This window comes from Schistocerca serialis, chromosome 1, assembly GCF_023864345.2.
Source record: "Schistocerca serialis cubense isolate TAMUIC-IGC-003099 chromosome 1, iqSchSeri2.2, whole genome shotgun sequence".
Classification (NCBI taxonomy): Eukaryota; Metazoa; Arthropoda; class Insecta; order Orthoptera; family Acrididae; genus Schistocerca; species Schistocerca serialis.
The window spans coordinates 831,216,141-831,236,621 of NC_064638.1; the positions used below are offsets into that span (position 1 = coordinate 831,216,141).

Below are 20,481 nucleotides of genomic sequence, written 5' to 3' on the forward strand. Positions count from 1 at the left end.
GTAGCATTCGAGACAAATTTGAAGTCGAAGTCTGGGTTAAAGATGTACACAAACAACGATCTGGACGACCTATAACAGTATCAAGTCCAGCTAACACCCGTCGTGTGTTACAGCAATTCACTCGCTCAACACAGAAGTCTGTGAGACAGTGTGGCCCTGAAACTGGAGTGAGTCGCTCAAGTGTTCGGCGAATTTTTAAGACAGCAAAGTGGAAGTGCTACATCCCACGATTGCTACACGCAATGAACGAGGACGACCCAGATCGTAGAATGAAGTACTGCGAGTGGTTTACTAACATGGCGCACAAGGATGAAGAGTTTGCAGAGATGATTGTGTGGTCTGATGAGGCACAGTTCAAACCCAATGGTACAGTAAATCGCCACAATTGCATCTACTGGGCCGCCGAAAATCCGAACGTTCGTGTAGACAAAGCCGTGAATTTGCCAGGAGTAAATGTGTGGTGTGGGTTGTCTTACCGGGGCGTGATTGTGCCATTCTTCTTTTGACGGCACAGTTACCAGTGAGGTGTACCTTCAGAAGCTTCAGACATCCATTTTACCTGCCATCCGAAACTTGTATGGAGACGGAAGAGTTTACTTTCAACAAGATGGTGCCCCAGCCCACTACCAAAATCGTGTTAGGGCGTATCTCGATGAAAATCTACCAGGAAGATGGATAGGCTGTAGAGGTGCTGTGGAGTATCCACCACGTTCCCCAGACCTAACTCCTCTGGACTTTTACCTGTGGGGAACACTAAAGGACATCGTTTATCGACAAAAGCCACGCACATTGGATGAACTTCGAGAATCCATCGTACATTCATGTGCAAGTATCCAACCGAACACGTTGCAGTCAGTAGTTAATGCTGCAGTTCGGCGGCATTGTTTGTGTGTGGATGTTAATGGTGACCATTTCGAACACCTACAGTGATATCTTTAAGTTGGACTTTAAGCTACACTTTCACCAAAAATGAGACAACTCCGTCAATTAGTTTGCAAGTTATGGACTTTTAAAAAGTGGATACACTTTTTTGGACCCCTCTGTATAAAGCTTGCGAAAGGATGCAGAAAACAGTGTAGTCATTGTCGTCATACAGAAACGGAGCGATTTATCTGATGTCCAACACAGCCCGTAGGGTGAAGGCATTTCCGAAGCGGCCAAGTTTGTAAATTTTGCCTCCGTGGTCAAAGTATACTGTTCATGGCAAAATGGGGGCATCCAAAACCGGCAAAAAGGCAACTGTAGTACACCACGGGCCTTAGATGATATGGGTGATCGACGGCTGCGGAGGTGTGTACGGGCGAATAGAGGTGCAATTGTAGAGCAACAGGCTGCCGAGATGAACCAAAGGGCCACCAACAGTGTCTCATCAACGACTGTTCAGCGAATGTAGCTGCACAAGGGCCTCCGCAGTAGGTAGGGGTTTATGAACCCATTATCACTGCTGTTCATTGACGACAAAGCCTGGAATTTATATGCTAATACCGCAACTGGACATCTACTGACTGGTGGAGATTAATCTCGTTTAATGGTGCATCAGACAGATGGCCATTCGCATGTACGGGATGAAATATCTGAAAGCAAACACTCTGCAACAATCGTCGGAAGGATCCAGGTATGAAGAGGGAGCGTTATGGTCTGGGGATGGTTTTTGTGGCACTCCCTGGGTGATCTCGTCATTCTGGAAGGCACACAGCATCAACACAAGTATGCATCTGTCCTTGAGGACCAGGTCCACACCTACATGCAGTTCTCTTTTCCTCGGCAGCATGGGGCCTACCAGCAGGTCAGTACGACGTGGCACACGGTTCTCGGTTCGAAGAGTAGCAAGATGGTTTATCGTACTCTACTCGCCACCAAATCGAGACCTGTGGGACCACATCAATCGGGCTGTTTGCACTATGGATCCTCAGCTGAGAAACCTAGCGCTGCTGTCCATGGCCCTGGAGTCGGCATGGTGCAGCACTCAGACCCTCATTGGCTCTCCTCCCACCTGTCTCGCAGCGATCCGTGCTGCAAAACGTGGTTCTTCAGGCTGTTGACAGGTGACCACATTAACATCACTGAACAGTGTATATAATTAAGCAACTATCCCAGAAACCGGAACCCAGAACCCAGTATCAGTTGCAGGTTGCCTATCTGGCAACTTCCAGTGGCAAAAATTTCATTTGTAATATTTTGCGTATGTATTCCGAATTTAAAAATTTGAAATCCTTTCATAATCTTCTTATTAAGAGGCATATTCCCATGTCAAAAGTTTAACACAGTAGGACAAGTATTACAGTTAGAAACCATGCGATTGTCATGAGGCAGCGTAACTGGCGGCGCGCAAATACCCGGAATTTATTCATTCAGTATTTGAGAATCAGAGCACAAAGTGACTTCCAACAAACTTTGCACGTAATTTCAAACATTTAAGAACTTTTTTCTCGCTGGCACCTCCCACAAAATAATGAACTACATTTTCACTGTTCATGCAATAAAACTGCATCACCAGACATGACGTTTCAGTTTATTTCTTCTTTACTAACGACGCTATTCGTAATAGAGTGTGCAGACAGTATCCATATACACTACTCAATATTCTTGCAAAGTTACGTCATAGTTCAGGAGATCATCATCACAATTATCTCAAAAGTTTTCAGCACCAGGCTGGGTCTGTTTCGAACAGAAGCTTGTCCCTAATTCTGTTTTCTCATCATCTTTTTGTTTACATACTGTTCTTCACCTCTTTTTTCAACGCACTCCTTCATACCTTTCAGTCATTTATCCTTCGGTCTTCCTCTTGGCCGTTTCCTTCGCATCTCCATTTCATGTATCTTCTTGGGAATCTTCTTGTTTTCCATTCTGTTTAAGCGCCCATACCACCTCTGCCTTGGTGTTTCTATCCTGCTCCGCAAGGGTTTCTCTTTCACTATTTCTCACAGTTGCATCCTAAAGACATGTGTTAGCCTTACTTACCTGCTTTGGACTGCCTTAACAAATATGATTTAATAACATTCTAACAACCTTTAGCATTCTACTTGATAATGGCATAAAACTCGAAATCTGGATTGTACAAAAGACAACTATAATAATACAGATTCCAAGTGGTGGTTTATTCTTTTAAAAATTTCCCTTACCCTTTGGTTCCTCATCCTATCTCTCATTGTTGCTCCCACCCGAGGGACTTCATTTCATGTGCATGTAACATGCTTACATCTCTTTTCTTCACTGCCTATGTTTCAGTTGCATAGGTCAGCATTGCGATGTAGGGACTTCTGTATATTATTTCTTTACTTTTTAGTAGGACGTCTTGTTTCCAAACCTTGTGCTTTGCACGAATGCTTCTGCCTGTCTACCACGTTCACAGATTTTTTTCTCATTTATTCCAATTTCTTCGTCACACTTTCCAAGTACTTGGCACTTTCCATCTTCTTCTATTGTTCGCCCCCCAATCCTTATTCCGCTAGTTGTTCTATCTTTATTTCTAGGATCTCACATTTGTTTATATTAAATTTCGTTCCATACTGTCTCGCTGTTTCTTCCCAAGCATCCAGCTGTTCCTGAATCTCTTCCTCCCTGTTTCTCATCAAGTTATCCACGAATACTATTGCTTTCATCTTGCCTTCTCCAGTTTTTTTTTCTGCCACCTCAGTCATTATTTCATCTAAGACCACAATGGAAAGGATAGGTGACAATGCACCACCCTGTTTCACATGACTTATTTGCTAGAACCAATTCATCCTTTCATTTTCCACTTTCATACAGACTTCCACAGTACATCTCCTTCATTCTGCTTGTTGTCTCTTTTTTCATCCCTTTCTTTTCTAGTGCTTCCCAGATCGTTCTTCTACAGACGCTATCAAATGCCTTTCCTATATCGAGGACGGCCATCAGAAGACCTCCAAATTCGTAGTGCTGCTACTGGAGCTACCTCACTGCAGGTATGATGTCAAGAGTTGACCTCCTAGGTCTGAAACCATGCTGCTCCTCTGTCAGTTTGTTCTCGACCCTTGTTCGGATTATGCTCTCCAGGATCTTCTCATATATCTTGTCACAGTGTGGTATTATTGTGACTCCCCTGTAGTTTCTACAATCCTTCCTACTCCCTTTCTTGAGTATAGGGACAATTAGTGCCCTCTCGCAATCTTCTGGAGTCTTCTACTCCTTGCACACCATCGTCGTACACTCAGTGTTTCCCAACCTACCCTGCTGCCTCCACCATTTCGACTCTTACTTCGTCCACACCTCGTGCCTTTCTTCCTTTCATCTTGTCCAGTGCCATTTGAATTTCCTTCCCAGTCAGGTTCTCCTCCCTCCCCCCCCCCCCCCCGCCCCTCCTCCGCGAGTTTACGTTTGCCTCCAATAGTATATTATCGTCATCTCCGTTCGGATTTGACAAGTGCTCAAAATACTCCTTCCACACAACCTTCAGTGTCTCTTTGTTATTAAAATCATTGTTGCAGCATCTCTCAAACCTTTCCTCCTATTTTTGACCATTCCATAAAGTACTTTCTTCCTTCCGCTGCTGTCTTCATCATCTTTGTACATTCTTCTATCCACTTCCTTCTCTCCACAGCCACTGTCTTATTGGTCTCTTTCTAATTTTTTCTTATTGTCCTCTCTTGCTAATCTCATCCTTTCCTGAACTACAGTCTGAGCGTTGTTCTTCCTTTCCACTGCCTCCTTGACTCCTTCATTCCACCATAGTGCCTCCGTTTTCTGTCACTTGTCCTTCCACAAACAGTTATACAGCTTCTACCACAGCACATTTAAATTGTCTTCATTCCTCTTCCCCTGCCTTGGGTTGATCCTTTGGTAACCTTCCCCTTATAATATCCTGATATTCTTTCTCGAATTCCTTTTCCTTCAGTTTATATACTCTGATTCTCCTTTACTGGTTCTCTGCCTTCTTCCATTCCCTCCTGATTCCTGTGCCCATTACCAATAGTTGGTGGTCACTATCCAATGCCTCAAGCGATAGTACACTACTGGCCATTAAAATTGCTACACCAAGAAGAAATGCAGATGATAAACGGGTATTCATTGGACAAATATATTATACTAGAACTGACATGTGACTACATTTTTACGCAATTTGGGTGCATAGATCCTGAGAAATCAGTACGCAGAACAACCACCTCTGGCTATAATGACGGCCTTGATACGCCTGGGCATTGAGTCAAACAGAGCTTGGATGGCGTGTACAGGTACAGCTGCCCATGCGGCTTCAACACGATACCACAGTTCATCAAGGGGAGTGACTGGCGTATTGTGACGAGCCAGTTGCTCGGCCACCATTGACCAGACGTTTTCAGTTGGTGAGAGATCTGGAGAATGTGCTGGCCTGGGCAGCAGTCGAACATTTCCTGTATCCAGAAAGGCCCGTACAGAACCTGCAACATGCGGTCGTTCATTATCCTGCTGAAATGTAGGGTTTCGCAGGGATCGAATGAAGGGTAGAGCCACGGGTCGTAACACATCTGAAATGTAACGTCCACTGTTCAAAGTGCCGTCAATGCGAACAAGAGGTGACCGAGACGTGTAACCAATTGCACCCATACCATCACGCCTGGTGATACGCCAGTATGGCGATGGCGAATACACGCTTCCAATGTGCGTTCACCACGATGTCGCCAAACACGGATGCGATCATCATGATGCTGTAAACAGAACTTGGATACATCCGAAAAAATGACGTTTTACTATTCGTGCACCCAGGTTCGTCGTTGAGCTCATCATCGCAGGCGCTCCTGTCTGTGATGCAGCGTCAAGGGTATCCGCAACCATGGTCTCCAAGCTGATAGTCCATGCTGCTGCAAACGTCGTCGAACTGTTCGTGCAGATGTTAACTTGTCTTGCAAACGTCCCCATCTGTTGACTCAGGGATCGAGACGTGGCTCCACGATCCGTTACAGCCATGCGGATAAGATGCCTGTCATCTCGACTGCTAGTGATACGAGGCCATTGGGATACAGCTCGGCATTCCGTATTACCCTCCGGAACCCACCGATTCCATATGCTGCTAAAAGTCATTGGATCTCGACCAACGCGAGCAGCAATGTCGCGATTCGATAAACCCCAATCGCTCGAGGCTACAATCCGACCTTTATCAAAGTTGGTAACGTGATGGTACGCATTTCTCCTCCTTAAACGAGGCATCACAACAACGTTTCACCGGGCACGCCGGTCAACTGCTCTTTGTGTGTGAGAAATCGGTTGCAAACTTTCCTCATGTCAGCACGTTGTAGGTGTCGCCACCGGCGCCAACCTTGTGTGAATGCTCTGAAAAGCTAATCATTTGCATATCACTGCATCTTCTTCCTGTCGGTTAAATTTCGCGGTTTGTAGCACGTCATCTTCGTGGTGTAGCAATTTTAATGGCCAGTAGTGTACCTTTGTATCCGTTGCAGTCCTCTTCGTTTCCCTGTCATAGAGCATGTAGTCCAACAAAGATTTCTGCGCTACATTCCTGCTGTATCACGTTACTTGGTGGCTATCTTTCTTCCGAAACCAGGAGTCACCTCAACTCAACCATTTCTCTTACAAAGTTCCAGCAATATCTTTCATTTCTACTTCCCCATACTTCTGCTACCAGTACATTTTCATACCCTTGCCTTTCATTCCCTACGTGTGCATTCAAGTCTCCCATGACTATTATCCTTGTCCATTTCACTACTTTTGTAGTTCCTCCTCAAAGTCCTGCTTCTCTTGAGATGTACAGCCCACCTGAGGGGCACACAGTTGAATCACCTCTGTACTTCTTCTGTTTGTCATTTCTGATCTTCATTATCCTGTCCCTTATCCTTGTATCTCTTATTTTAGACTGTGCCTCAGAACAACTCCCACTCCCTTTTGTCTTTCTTCCTCATTTCCACTCCAATACAAGCTGTAACCTCTTCTCAGTTCCCTAACGCTTTCTCCTTTTCATTTTTATCTCTCCCATTCCTAAAATGTCTAGCTTTATCCTTTCCACCACATCCGCTGTCCCCTCTCCCTTCCCTGTCAGTGTTCTAATGTTCAAAATTCTGATTCGTTGTCAGTTTGCCTTGCCGGGTCGTTGCCTTTTTCATCTATTCTTTCCGAGGCTAGTTCCCTTGTTGAAAGATGATTGTTGATCCACTGCTAGCTGGGTGGGCCTGTCACAGCTTCACCAGAGCCCCGTTAGCTGACAGTTTTCGGAGTTTCTACAGCTACCATATCGGTTCTTGAGCACCCAAAGTCCCCTTATATTTCACCCTTATAGGCCATCCCCTGCTTTGCGGTATTGTCCGCCTCCCACCAGTTGGACGAAGGTTTGGTATTCTGATAGGCACTGAGATGCATGAAAACCTCCCTTTTGTTTAAGATGGAGCTCAAATTACCCGAATTATATTCATCTAGTGTTTCATTCTGAAAACACAAGGGGGCTACCAAGAAACTTCAAGCATAATTTCAAATCTATCCCAACTATTTTTCTTCGGTTACATGCATAACGTCAAATATTTAATATATTAACTCATTTGTAAAGCAATCTGACGTTTGAAACTGAAAGCAATCTGACGTTTGAAACTGTTTTACATGTCGGAGTTCGAGTGTTTCGAGAACAGGGGGTTTACTGATGTGCAACTAACGCCACTCATTCTTTTGTTGCTTTAATCTTAATTACAGATCCGATTATGGCAGTAGCAGAAACGTTGTTATAAATAAATAAATTATTACATGATCTAGACGACTTTATTCATAAAAATACACAATGGTTGCAGACACATTTAGGAAATTTGTGTTCTTTATTCGACCGCCTCCGTAGGGGAGGGTTCAGTGTAGATTGCTGCCATGTGGAGCATCCGAGTTCGATTCGTAATGCTGCCAAGGACTTTTTCTTGGTAGGAGGACTGGGCTGGGATGCATTCAGTTGAGGAACTGTCTGTTTGAGAGGTAGCGGCTCCAAGGTCTAAATGTCGACGACGGTCGGCAGAGCGGTGTGCTGACCCCAAGTTCCTCCGTACAACGTCCACATAAATCCATTGCCCGAGGATGACGCAGCTGGCATTCGACATCGCGTAGCCTGATCGCGAAGTTTCGTTTCGTTTCGTGTTCTTGGCTAAGCGAAGACGCGAGGCACAGACGACATAAAAATGCTGGAATTTTATTCCATGATGCCATATTTTTAAGTAACTGCTCAAGTCATACTAACATTTTCCTACTGCTATTAATCCTAGAAAATCCTGCACAGGTCTTGACAAATAACAGGAATACCAAGTACCGCTTTTCGGAATATCTATTCCATAATACGAGAGTTCTCCAGATGGTGGGGGAAATATTCACAAACGCTTGTGCAAAGTCTATGGAGCATCTGCTGTCGACAGAAGGGCAGTCAGTCGCTGGGCACGGATGGTGAGGTTACCAGAAGGCGGAGCTCCACGATGTGTCGCGGTCAAGGACACCATCCACGGCTGTCACACCTGACATGTTACAGCGAGCTGATGTTTGGGCCACTAAATGATGCCATTCGTGGAAGACATTTTGAGGACGATGAGGGGTTGATTCCGCCACCAGCACAAGGATTGGTACCGACTGGATACTTATGCCCATGTTTCGCTCTGGAGGAAGGCGATGGAACGGGATGGAGATAATGTGCAAAAATAGGGTGTGTAGATAAAACACCATCCTTCGTGTGTGTCATTCTCATTATGTTCAATAAAGAACTATTGAAGAAGAAATGCGGTGCATTACTTCCTGGTTCGTTGCATCTTCTGCCAATAAAAAGCAGTCTTGGTTTGCCTTCCCCATAAAGTTTTCTGTGTGATGGTTCCAATTTAAATTTTTCGTAATTGTTAATCCCTAGGTATTTTGTTAATCGACAGCTTTAAATTTGTGTGATGTATCATGTACGAGAGTTGACTGAAAAGTAATGCCTCCACCTTTGTAACTCTTCAACAGTTGGCAGCATTGGTATGCATCAAGTACTGACTTGTTCCGTAGCCTCTTCTCTACAGCTCCAGTTGGCGGGAAGCCTTAGCATTGAACGGTTATGTTGTTACAGTGTAAAGTATGGAACCCTGCGCAGACGGTCGGTCAATGCGATTTAAGCAACGTTCAGTCATTGAATTCTTGACAGCAAAGGTGTCACCCCAAAGGAGATTCATCAGAGAATGAAAGCAGTTTATGGTGAATATATTGATGTGAGTACTGTGCGTCGTTGGGCGAGTAAGTTTAAAGATGTTGAGGCGGGAACATCTGACCTGCGTGACAAACAAAGAGTTGGACGGCCTGTGACAGCAACCACCGAGTTTCACAAATCTGTGATTGATTCAGGACGATTGTCGTATCACTCAGAGAGAAATTGCAAACACGATCGTCATCTCACAAAAACGTGTCGGTAACATTATTGCTTTGCTTGGCTATCGGAAGATCTGTGCACGATGGGTACCCCGTATGCTGACTCCTGAAATGAAACTGACGGACTTGAAATTTGCCAGGAACTCCTCTCGCTTTACGAGAATGAAGGTGGCGCCTTTCTCCATTCAGTTGGTACAGGAGACGACACGTGGGTACACCATTACGACCCGGAGACGAAACGTCAGTCTATGGAATATCGACACAAAGACAGCGCCCCAGAAAAAAAAAAAATCAAGATGCAGCCCTCAGCTGGAAAAATCATGGCCACAGTGTTCTGGGACGCAGATGTGCAGAGCGTTACATCACAACGCTGCGAACTCTGAAACGACGGCTCACAAGGTCCCGAAAGGAAAAGGGAAATGTTTTCCTGCACCATGACAATGCCAAACCACACACTTCACGTGCCGCTACAGCAGAACTTCAGAGACTGAAACCTCACCACCGTACGGCATCCTCCATACAGTCCAGATGTAGCACCGTCTGACTTCCATCTGTCCCCGATAATGAAAGACGATCTCCGGGGACATCATTACGCTTCTGATAAATACGTTGGGAGAACTGTGAGACTGTGGATGCGGAAACAGTGTGTCGACTTCTTCCGCGACGGCTTCAGAAAACTTGTTCACCGTTGGCAGAAATGTATCCAGCAGGCTGGTGATTATGTGGAAAAGTGAATATTGGTAATTAAAGATTACATTCTAAGGATTATTTCTACGTTTGATTTATTAAAATATTCCCATCCAAATCCAGTTAACGAAGGTGGAGGCATTATTTTTCATTCAATCCTCGTAGCCGAAATTTAACGGATTTCTTTTAAGATCTCATGTGGAGGACCCTCACACTTTTTATTGTTTGAGGTCATTTGCTATTGTTCGCAATATACATAAATCTTGTCTACATAATTTTGAAACCTACTGTGATCTTTTGATGAGTGTACTAGACGGCAAACGGTACCATCATCTGCAAACAATCTAGGTAGGTTGCTTGTATTGTCCCCTAATCGTTTATGCAGATTAAGAAGAACAACAGAGCTATGACATTTCGCTGAGGAACGCCAGATATAAGTAAGGTTTCATTAGATGATTTCCCGTCAGTTGGTACCAACTGCGACCTTTCTGACAGGAAATTGTGAATCCATTTGTACAGCTGGGATGGTACTCCATTGGCAGGCAATTTGATTAGAAACTGTTTGTGAAGAACCGTGTCAAGAGCCTTCTGAAAGTCTCGAAACATGGAATCAACATCATATTCCTTGCTGATACCACTCCTTACTCCGTGTGATCAAAAAGCCAATTGTGTTTAAGAAGAACGATATTTTCTGAATCCATGTGTCAACAGACCGTTTTCTTGGAGGTGTTTCTTTAATGTTTTAACACTGTATACGTTCTATAGTTGTACCGAAAATCATGTCAGTCATGCGCGTCTATTATTCAACGGATTACTTGTATTTTCTTTCTTGTGTATTGATGTGACCTCAGCAATTTTCCAATCTTCAAGTCGGATCTTTCGCCGAGAGAGCGGTTCCACATAATTGCTAAAGATAAAGAGCAATATCATAAGTACACTTCGAAAGGAATGCAAGTGGTATACAACCTCTAATGGTAGATTTGCCATTGTGAAGTGAAAAGTTGATTCACTACACCAAGGCTGTCTGCTTCAAAGCTGCTCATGTTGGCAGCTTTTCTTGGTTCGAATTCTAAAATGTTTATTGCTTCTTCTGTGACAAAAAATCGCATTTAGTTATTCCATTTCAGTGGCGTGGTCGTCGGTAACGTTACCATTGGTAACACACAGTGAAGGTATTGATTGTGTCTTGCCACTGGCTCACTACACATACGACCTCTTTGGATTTTCTCCCAGATTACATAACAAAGTTTCATTACGGAAGCTATTAAAAGCATTTCGCGTTGAAGTCCCCGCTAAGTTTCAGGCATCTGTTAACCGTGGTCAGTCTCGAAGATTTTACATTCTTTTAAGTCCGGCGTGTATTTCTTTTTCTCTCTCTCGCAGCAGTGTTGTGATGTGTTTAGTGTACCTTGGGGGATATGTTACGTTTCCTAATACTCTACTTGATATAAAACTCGTATTGTCTGTAAACGCTATCTCTTTTAATCTTTGTCACATTTTGTCGACGTCACCTTAGTTGGTAAAGCATGGTTAAAAACTTTCCCTTGGAAATGCACCAAGAGAATTTTTTCTGCTTGAGCAGTGAATTTTTTAACAGAACTAAATAACGCATATATGTCAATAATATCACATAATGTATTACTAGACACTTGTGTGTCTTGAAGTTCAGCTATATGGTTACCACAAGTACTAGATAGTTGTTTACATTGAGGCGACAAAAGTCATGGGCCAGCGATGTGCACATATGAAGATGGCGGTAGTATCGCGTACACAGTGTATAAAAGGGTAGTGCACTGGCGGAGCTGTCATTTGTATTCAGGTGATTCATGTGAAAAGGTTTCCGCACATGACAGGAATTAACAGACTTTGAACGCGGAATTGTAGTTGGGACATTCCAGTTCGGAAATCGTTAGGGTATTCAATATTCCGAAATCCAGTGTCAATAGTGTGCCGAAAATACCAAATTTCAGGCGTTACCTCTCACCACGGACCACACAGTGGCCTTCACTTAACGACCGAGAGCAGCGGCGTTTGCGCTGTCATTGCTAATAGACAAACAACACTGCCTGAAATAATTGCAGAACCTAAATCGGGACTTACCACCGTCGTCTCCGATAAGAAAGTATTGTGAAAGTTGGTATTAATGGGCTATGGCAGCATACGACTAAACAAGTGCACCCCGACATCGTCTGCAGCGCCTCTCCTGGGCTAGTGACCAATCGATTGGACCCTAGTCGACTGGAAAAACATGTACTTGGTCAGATAAGTCCCAGTTTCTGTTGGTAGGAGCTAAAGGTAGATTTAGAGTGTGGCACAGACCCAACGAAGCCATGGACCACGTTGTCAGTAAGACTGTGCAAGTTGGTGGTGGCTCCAAAACGGTGTGGACTGTGTTTATATGGAAATGGATTGGGTTCTCTGGTCCAACTGACCGGTCCATTAACTGGAAATGGTATGTTCGGCTGCTCGGAGAACGTTTGTAGCCATTCATAAACTTAATGTTCCCATGCAACAATGGAATTTTTACGGATGACTATGCGCTATGTCACTGGGCCGCAGCTGTTGGCGATTGGTTTGAGGAACATTCTGAACAGTTTGAGCTAATGATCTGGCCACCCACATCGCCTCCCATGAATCCCATCGAACATTTATGGGACATAATTTGCGACATAATCGAGAGGTCAGTTTGTGCCCAAACTGCTGCACCGACAACACTTCCGCAATTATGAACGGCTGTAGAGGAAGCATGGATCAGCATTTCTGCGGTGGGCTTCCAATGACTTGTGGAGTCCATGCCACGTCGAACTGCTGCACTATGCTGGGCAAAAGGAGGTCCGAGTGGATATTAGGAGGTGTGGCATGACTTTTGTCGCCTCAATGTATTTCACTTGACGCTGGTTGGCTACAATAGTCTACAAGTTTTTCGACCTAAGTATGGACGTGATTACATGTTACTGGTAATTACATAGTAAGGAGATCTTTTCTCAGCGTGACAAATAAACACTGTGTTTTTAAGGTAAAAATCCACTTATTTCCCATGTAGAACTGCAATGGCGTCTTCGTTGGGCTTGAAACGTTTTCTAGCCGGAAGTAATAGTGAGCTAAATTGGCGAATAGTATGAATTTTCTAACGTTTCTTACTTCGGATCACTCAGCTTTTTATCACGGCACATTAGCGGACAGATGCATTGTCCCCATGGGAAACAACAGGATTTTTTTAATTTTTTAAAACCAGACGTTTTATCAGAGTTTTTCTCATCCACTTCTCACAAAACTGAAGTGTTATTCACCACAATTTGTACAGTAACCAGTAAGAAGCATCCTTTTTCATGCCAGCAAACACTGCCAGCGCCTTCTGCAGCACAGGATACCGATTTCACCTGTTTCGCTGCAGAGCCACTGCCTTCCACCGACTTCCCTTGTTGTTATCTCTTTTCTGGAATAAAGTGATGGAACAGCAGTAAGAAGTCGATGGACAAAGGCATTTAGATTATTTTGAAAACGTTCGAAATTTGCCAACAAATTCGGTTCCTTTGAAATGATCCGTGCCCATTCTATTCTACATATCTTTAACGGTGACCGTCCAATACCGTGCTGTGCATTTTGCAGAGGTTTACATCTGTGGCCGGAGTTTTGGCAAATCATTCAAGGGAAATACGTCAAAACTAGTAGTGTGTTGAATTCAGCTGCCCACTTCTTATCTGTTTAAAATAAATGTGCAGATCTCGTCAATAACTCTGGGTAAATTTCCGTTTGTGATAAACGGCCCAACACACGGTGTTTCACATAAAGTTCAAAATGGTTCAAATGGCTCTGAGCACTATGGGACTTAACTTCTGAGGTCATCAGTCCCCTAGAATTTAGAACTGCTTAAACCTAACTAACCTATGGACATCACACACACCCATGCCCGCGGCAGGATTCGAACCTGCGACCGTAGCGGTCGCGCGGTTCCAGACTGTAGCGCCTAGAACCGCTCAGCCACTCCGGTCAGCTCACATAAGGTGTTTCTCTCTATCACTTACTATATAATAAGTTAAAGGAATATTTATTTAGATAGCTAAACGTAAGAAACGTTACTCTTTCTGCTGAATTATGAATACAGTTGATTTAGCTATTTTCCAGGGAATTACAGCAACGACATATAATTTTTAAACATGTATTAGAAAGAATAACGTTTTTTTCATGTTTACCTATCTAAATAAATGTTCCTTTCACTTACTACTTTGTAACAGAGAGAGAAAAACGTCTTATCTGAAACATGTAGTATATGGAGCCATATACACAAAACCATCTCGTAAATCAAGTTGGCACTTGTTGTTACTGAACAACATGTAGCAACATACTCATAAAATTTCATTGGTATTAACACTAGGCAGTGAAATTTTCTCCCGATCTTATAACAAAAAACGTGCTGAGCGTTGATTCCTCGAGTTCTGTGTGTGTTTGATATCTGCACACTTGAACATCAACATTACTACCTAACATGAAACAAATGTCCCCTCTCCTGAAGGGCTGTCAAGTTAAAAATTATCAGCCAGGACGTGCAGTGTCTGGAACGAAAAGTAAATGACCCAGTGTTATGCTGCCTTTATGACTGTGTTCCATTTTTTCTTTCGTCCCTTCACTCCAACAGTTGTAGTTTTAAAATGCAAGGTTTGTTCTTACGATCTCTTTTCACCGCACTTAAGTATTCTGTCGAGACAGTAGCGTCAGTTCCATATCACACACAGCGATGGACTGTATTTTATACGAAGTTGTGGTAGCGTGGTGTTACTTAAGCTCCGCACCTTTGGAGAGCAATGAAAATCTAGATGTTTTATGGCTGTGTGAAACATGTATCATACCTCTCAACCAATTTTAAAATACCGTCTTCATAAAAACTTGCCGCCTGCTCCGGTAACCAATAGTTCACTACCGTTTTCACGTCGTCGTCATCATTGTAACGGTTGCCACTGAGGTGTTGTTTGAGGTGGAGGAACAGATGATAATCGCTCGGTGCAACATCAGGACTGTAGGGTGGGTGGTCTAAAACTTCCCAACCAAAACTGTCCAATAAATCGCGAGTCTGACCTGCAGTGTGAGGTCTTGCATTGTCATGGAGAAGGACAATTCCCTTTGTCAGCATGCCACATCTTTTATTTTGAATCGCTCTGCGTAGATTTCTCAGGGTTTGGCAGTATGCTTCTGCATTGATAGTGGTTCCTTGTTGCATGAAGTCGACCAGCAAAACAGCATGCCTATCCCAAAACACCGACGCCATGATTTTGCGCTGGGGCAGAGTCTGATTGGCCTCAATTTTTACAGGCGATTGTGTGTGTCTCCATACCATGCTCTGTTGCTTCGATTCGGGCGTGATATGCGAAACCCATGTTTCGTCTCCAGTTACGATCTGACTCAAGAAGCCGTCACCTTCTTCGTGATAACAAGTCAAGAACTTCATCGCACACTCTAATCTTTGGTTTTTGTGGTCCTCTGTTAGGAGTTTCGGGACCCAACGGGAGCACAGTTTCCTAAACTTTAGGTGTTCAGAAACAATGTTGTAAAGTGCTGATCTCGACAGGTCGGGAAATTCGTTTCAGAGACCTGTTATTGTGAAGCGCCTGTTCTCACGAATCCTCGCTTCAACTGAAGCCACCAAATCGTCTGTAATCAAAGAAGGGCGACCGGAGAGGTCCTCATCATGGACGTTGTCAGGGCCATCTATGAATTCTCGTACCCACTTACGCACTTTGCTTTCACTCATAACAGTATCACCGTACACTTCGCAAATCTGTCGATGAATTTCTGTAGCAGGCAGGTTCCTTGCTGACAAAAACCGTATCACTGAGCGAACCTCACACTCGGCGGGCGAGTTGATAGTCTTAAACATCTTGAAAGCACAGAACAGAGCCGTACAGGTTAGCTACAGACCTGAAACTGAACGCAGTTGTTCCCGAGGCATGCCGGTACACGATGCAAGCGCTCGTTGCGGTATGCACGAGAACTACTAGTGTCTACAACAAAACGGACTTTCTTAAAAAACAACACGCCTCGTACTTGTTTTGGTGGAGTCCGTCGTAGACCTCAGAGGAACCACACAACACTACAATCTTTACTCATCATGGCTACGCAGCCTATTTACTTTTAACATTCAGAAATCTGGGGTTACTTTGGCCCTTTGCAGGGAACTTTTGCCCACTGGTCGGAAAAAGTTTCAAATTTTTTTTCACGCTAAAATTATGTCATTAGCATAGAGTAAAGAAGGCAGGATGCATTCACAATGTGCGAAGAACGATCTAGAAAGTCGCGAGTTCCGTGAAGTAATACTGTGTTGGTAGCACTGGACTCAATGTTGATCACAAATAGTTCAACAACTGTTACACCCCAATAATTTCTGCCTGGAGGGTCACATCAGTTAAACTGAAAGTATGGTGGACGTAATTTTGCATTCTGTTTGTGTTAGGTAGTAAGAAGAGAATCCGTCGTTTGTATGAAATACAATTCAGATAAAATATTTAACATTTCTGTAAAATGGTACACATTTTTGCAAAACATGGGGTTACTTTTGCCCTGCACAATTGCTCTGTCCAAAGTAACCCCAAAATAAAGATGTAGTTGTGCTAGAATATAATACACTTTCCAGAAGTTTTTCTGATGTACAAGAATATGCCCAACACCACAAAATGTTGAAAGATAAATTAGCAGTTGGGCAATATGTATGTGTGCGTGTGTGTGTGTGTGTGTGTGTGTGTGTGTGTGTGTGTGTGTGTGTGTGTGTGTGAATTCGTAAGGGACCAAACTGCTGAGGTCATCGGTCCCTAGACTTCACACTACTTAAACTAACTTATGCTAAGAACAACACACACATCCATGCCCGTGGTCGGACTCGAACCTTCGGCGGGAGGGGCCGTGCAATCCGTGACATGGCGTCTCAAACCTTGCGGTCAAACCTCGCAATACGCTTCAGTTTTTTTACGACGAAGACGAATATTACGGAATTGGGAAAGAGGTGAGTGATGAGGGTGCTAAAGTGCTACTGCAAAAGGACAGAACAAAAAGATAAACTATTTCATCCCAGGGAGTATTTGATAAGAATTATCAGTCAAACACGACTAACAAAACGTGGCTATTTTCAGGTACCAGAGCTTCAGTAATTAATGTCATAAGTTTAGAACTCATATTGTACAGTAGTCTTAACATACAATATATTCTCTTCGCAAATAATTGCTATAGTGCAACACATAACTTGAAATTGAATTAGCTGACTTGTGAAATATACTACATTTGTATATTCACTGTATCATCTTCTGAATGAAGTTCAATATTCCCTGTCCCTGCCTTCAAAATATAGTGTTTAAATTATTCCTATGCCCTCGAACGTCTAATCTAGAGATATTCATTGAGTTTGCTTTGTCCTAACATCATTTTACCGTTTTTTTCCTGAAGAAATAACTTAGTGGGTCGAAGTAGCCCTGAGTTTGGACGGAATTGACCCACTTTTATTTAACTGTACCACAGTAAGAGATGTAATGTGTTTTGTTTAATATCTTTTTAAATTTCTTGTTTTCTCTCTGCCACTATCAATCGTTTTCTTACCTTATATAAAAAGACAGGTAAACTGTGGACCAAGGTAACCCCAGTCTACAGTTTGGTTGCTTCGATGGATCTCGCTTCAGAGCTCGTTTTTCATAGATTAATCGTAGGTCCAAACACATAAAAATAAACTGCATGCTTTATTAATAAAGACATTTGAACCATGACGGAAGCTGAAAAAATTAACCAAAATTGGTGCCACAACCGTGACTTGAACAAAGGTTTCGTTGTTTACGAGGTGGGTATGCCAGCAAAATAGGTAACACAGCTGCATGGATTATCCTAGTCCAGTGCTCTCCCTAACACAAACTTCAGTTCACGTCTTCACATTATTTTCCGCTTCTTACATCGTCACTATTGCCGAGCCTCTCCGGTATTGGAGTAGCACTCCAACTTTGGACGTAATAGGGAAATCCCGCCTGTACCTCTGGCGTAAGTAATCTTTAAATCAGATATAATGAATTTTTTTAGACATATTTGTCTCAACCTTATCTACGATAATGTTGTAAGCTGAAGAAACGAATTAAAGTAAGCTGAAGATATGAACTGAAATTTGTGTTAGGGAGACCTTGGACTAGGGTAGTTCGTGCTGCTATGTTACCTATACTGCTACAGTGTTGTAAAGGCTAGCACTCTTCCCTAGTAAGCAATCAGATCCAGGTTCAAGTCCCGGTTGTTGCACAAATTTTAATTCATGAAGTTGAGACTCATAAGTCTCAGCTTTAATTGTATCAGGTCTATATATTTGAATCATGTTAGTCTATTAGCAGTTTTTGTGTGCTGCTAGAAGCTATTGCATATCTTGCAGTTACTGGAAACTCCAATAGCGTAATCCTCTGGTTTTCGTTATTATCATAGTGTTTATAACTCGGTTTCATTATCGTTTCAGCACAACTGGACAGCATCAGGAAGACAAGTTTAGCGAGAGTGTTGTGCGACAATACGAATGACCTGGCCCAGGTGCAGCCGCTAGTATTCGTCCAAGCTTCATTCTTGTAAGTTACTAATACATTTGTGCTTAATTATCGTTCGTTACAGAGGAATCGTTTTCCCCATACAGTTCAAAGTCAGCTATGTGTTTCCTGGCTGTTGTAAGTACAAAATCTTTATCCGTCAGGCATTTGTGTATAAGGAGCACACTGTTGACTTAAAAATTATTTGCACTCTAAAAAATTATTGTCACTTAAGAGTCCATTGACACGCATTCTAGCTAATAGTAGAAAGTTCTTTCCACGACATTTCTTATTTTCTGGTGAATTACTAATATAATCCACATAATACAATGCTGCATTTCTGATTATTCGAAAATGTTTTGTTTACAACCTGGAGTAAAAACATAATTGCAAACTTTTGTAATGCATCACTCATAAATACAACACTGCAACTGTTATGAGTTACCAGCACAACCGCAGGCCCACTGTGGAAATCCGAAGATGCTTTGATGATTTAGTGGTAAAACTTATTTGTTAGACACTTACACCAAACCTTAGAACAATTTCCCTAAATAAGTAAGTAAAATAAATAACGAAAATATTTCTTCTAATTTCAGGAACCAAAGAGTCAGCTGCACGAGTCAGTCAATACCTCGAGTCGACCTCAGACACTGGAGGGACGAACCAGTACCTGTGTGAAATCTGCTTTGTGCAACACTGCAAAGAAAGTGGGATTGCTGTAAGGACATACGAATACTGCCACAATTCGAATGTTTAACATGTTTCCAAATAAAATGACATTCTTTTGAATGTACAGTTTTCTACAATGCTTTTCTTTCCAATCATGAACAACTGAATAAATCACAACATATTTCTATTAGCGTGTAGTGCAGCGTGTCTTGTTTGTGTGTGTGTGTGTGTGTGTGTGTGTGTGTGTGTGTGTGTGTGTGTGTGTGTGTTTATTAAGATTAATTTACAGTTCAGGAACGCAGAAATCCTGTAGATTTGAATTTACAGATAGCAATTTAATTCATTATTAGGAAAATTCAGTAGTTTTTTATGCTAAAACATTAGAAATCAAAGCTATCGTTGTTAGAGGCAGCTTTCTGCAAAACTGCCTCAGAAATCTGAATCAAGTTATCACAATGTATGCCAAAATATTTATATTTCTGTTTGGGACAAACTAGAAACTATAATTCAGCTTTCATAGAAAATTTGTGAAACTGGCACTAATTGTATGCACATATCCTTGTGGCAGCTAGTATAGTATGGAAATTACATACAAAATTTAACTAGTCTGTATCCTCTGACACGTTTCAAAATGCACCAAAGAGAGTACATCTAATGAGACAAATCAAGAGCGAAGCATGATTCAAACTTTCTTTTCAATGTTTATCTATAGTTTTGTCTGTAGAAAACAAAAGTTGATGACGTTCTGTGCCATCATATGTACTTATTCTCCTGTTTGTTAGAGAAAATCTAAAACTGCTAATACATTATATTAATATATTATGCAATATAAATATATTCTGTAACTATACTAATGCAAGTTTTATGGCAGGATCAAAAAATTGGTGAACGTGTGTACTGTTTACAGAAAAGGTATAACGGAGACCATTAGAAAGATGACAGTGAACACTTACATGAAATGTTGGAAATTAATGGCAATGATGGCGGTGCAGGAAAGCTACTGTGTGAGAACAATATAACATAAACATATGCGATTTCCTTTTTAAGAACATATACGTAAAACCATCTTGAAAACAACACTGAATTGATATGACACACAAGTTATGCACTCAAATGTGTGCTGTAAGTGTACAATGTTATAATATGATGAGTTATGCAATAGAATGTTTTGAAATAAAAATGCATGAATTTTAAAGCAATTAATGGCCACAGAAATCCAAATTCACTGTGAAATACCGAAAAATTGAAACCTCCATTATTTCAGTAAGCATGTACCAATCAACAGTTTACAGGA

General features: G+C 42.4%; 1 protein-coding gene across 1 annotated transcript in view; it reads left to right on the forward strand.

Annotated features, from left to right (window-relative positions):
- LOC126438108 (peroxidase-like) overlaps nucleotides 1-19,307 on the forward strand; it is a 181,745-nt gene extending 162,438 nt beyond the window's left edge. Inside the window, exons 17-18 of the mRNA XM_050090519.1 lie at nucleotides 18,455-18,560; nucleotides 19,115-19,307. Of these exons, the coding sequence (XP_049946476.1) occupies nucleotides 18,455-18,560; nucleotides 19,115-19,196 (188 nt within the window). The 3' untranslated portion in view covers nucleotides 19,197-19,307. The remainder of the gene's footprint in view (nucleotides 1-18,454; nucleotides 18,561-19,114) is intronic.
- Nucleotides 19,308-20,481: the final 1,174 nt, after the last annotated feature.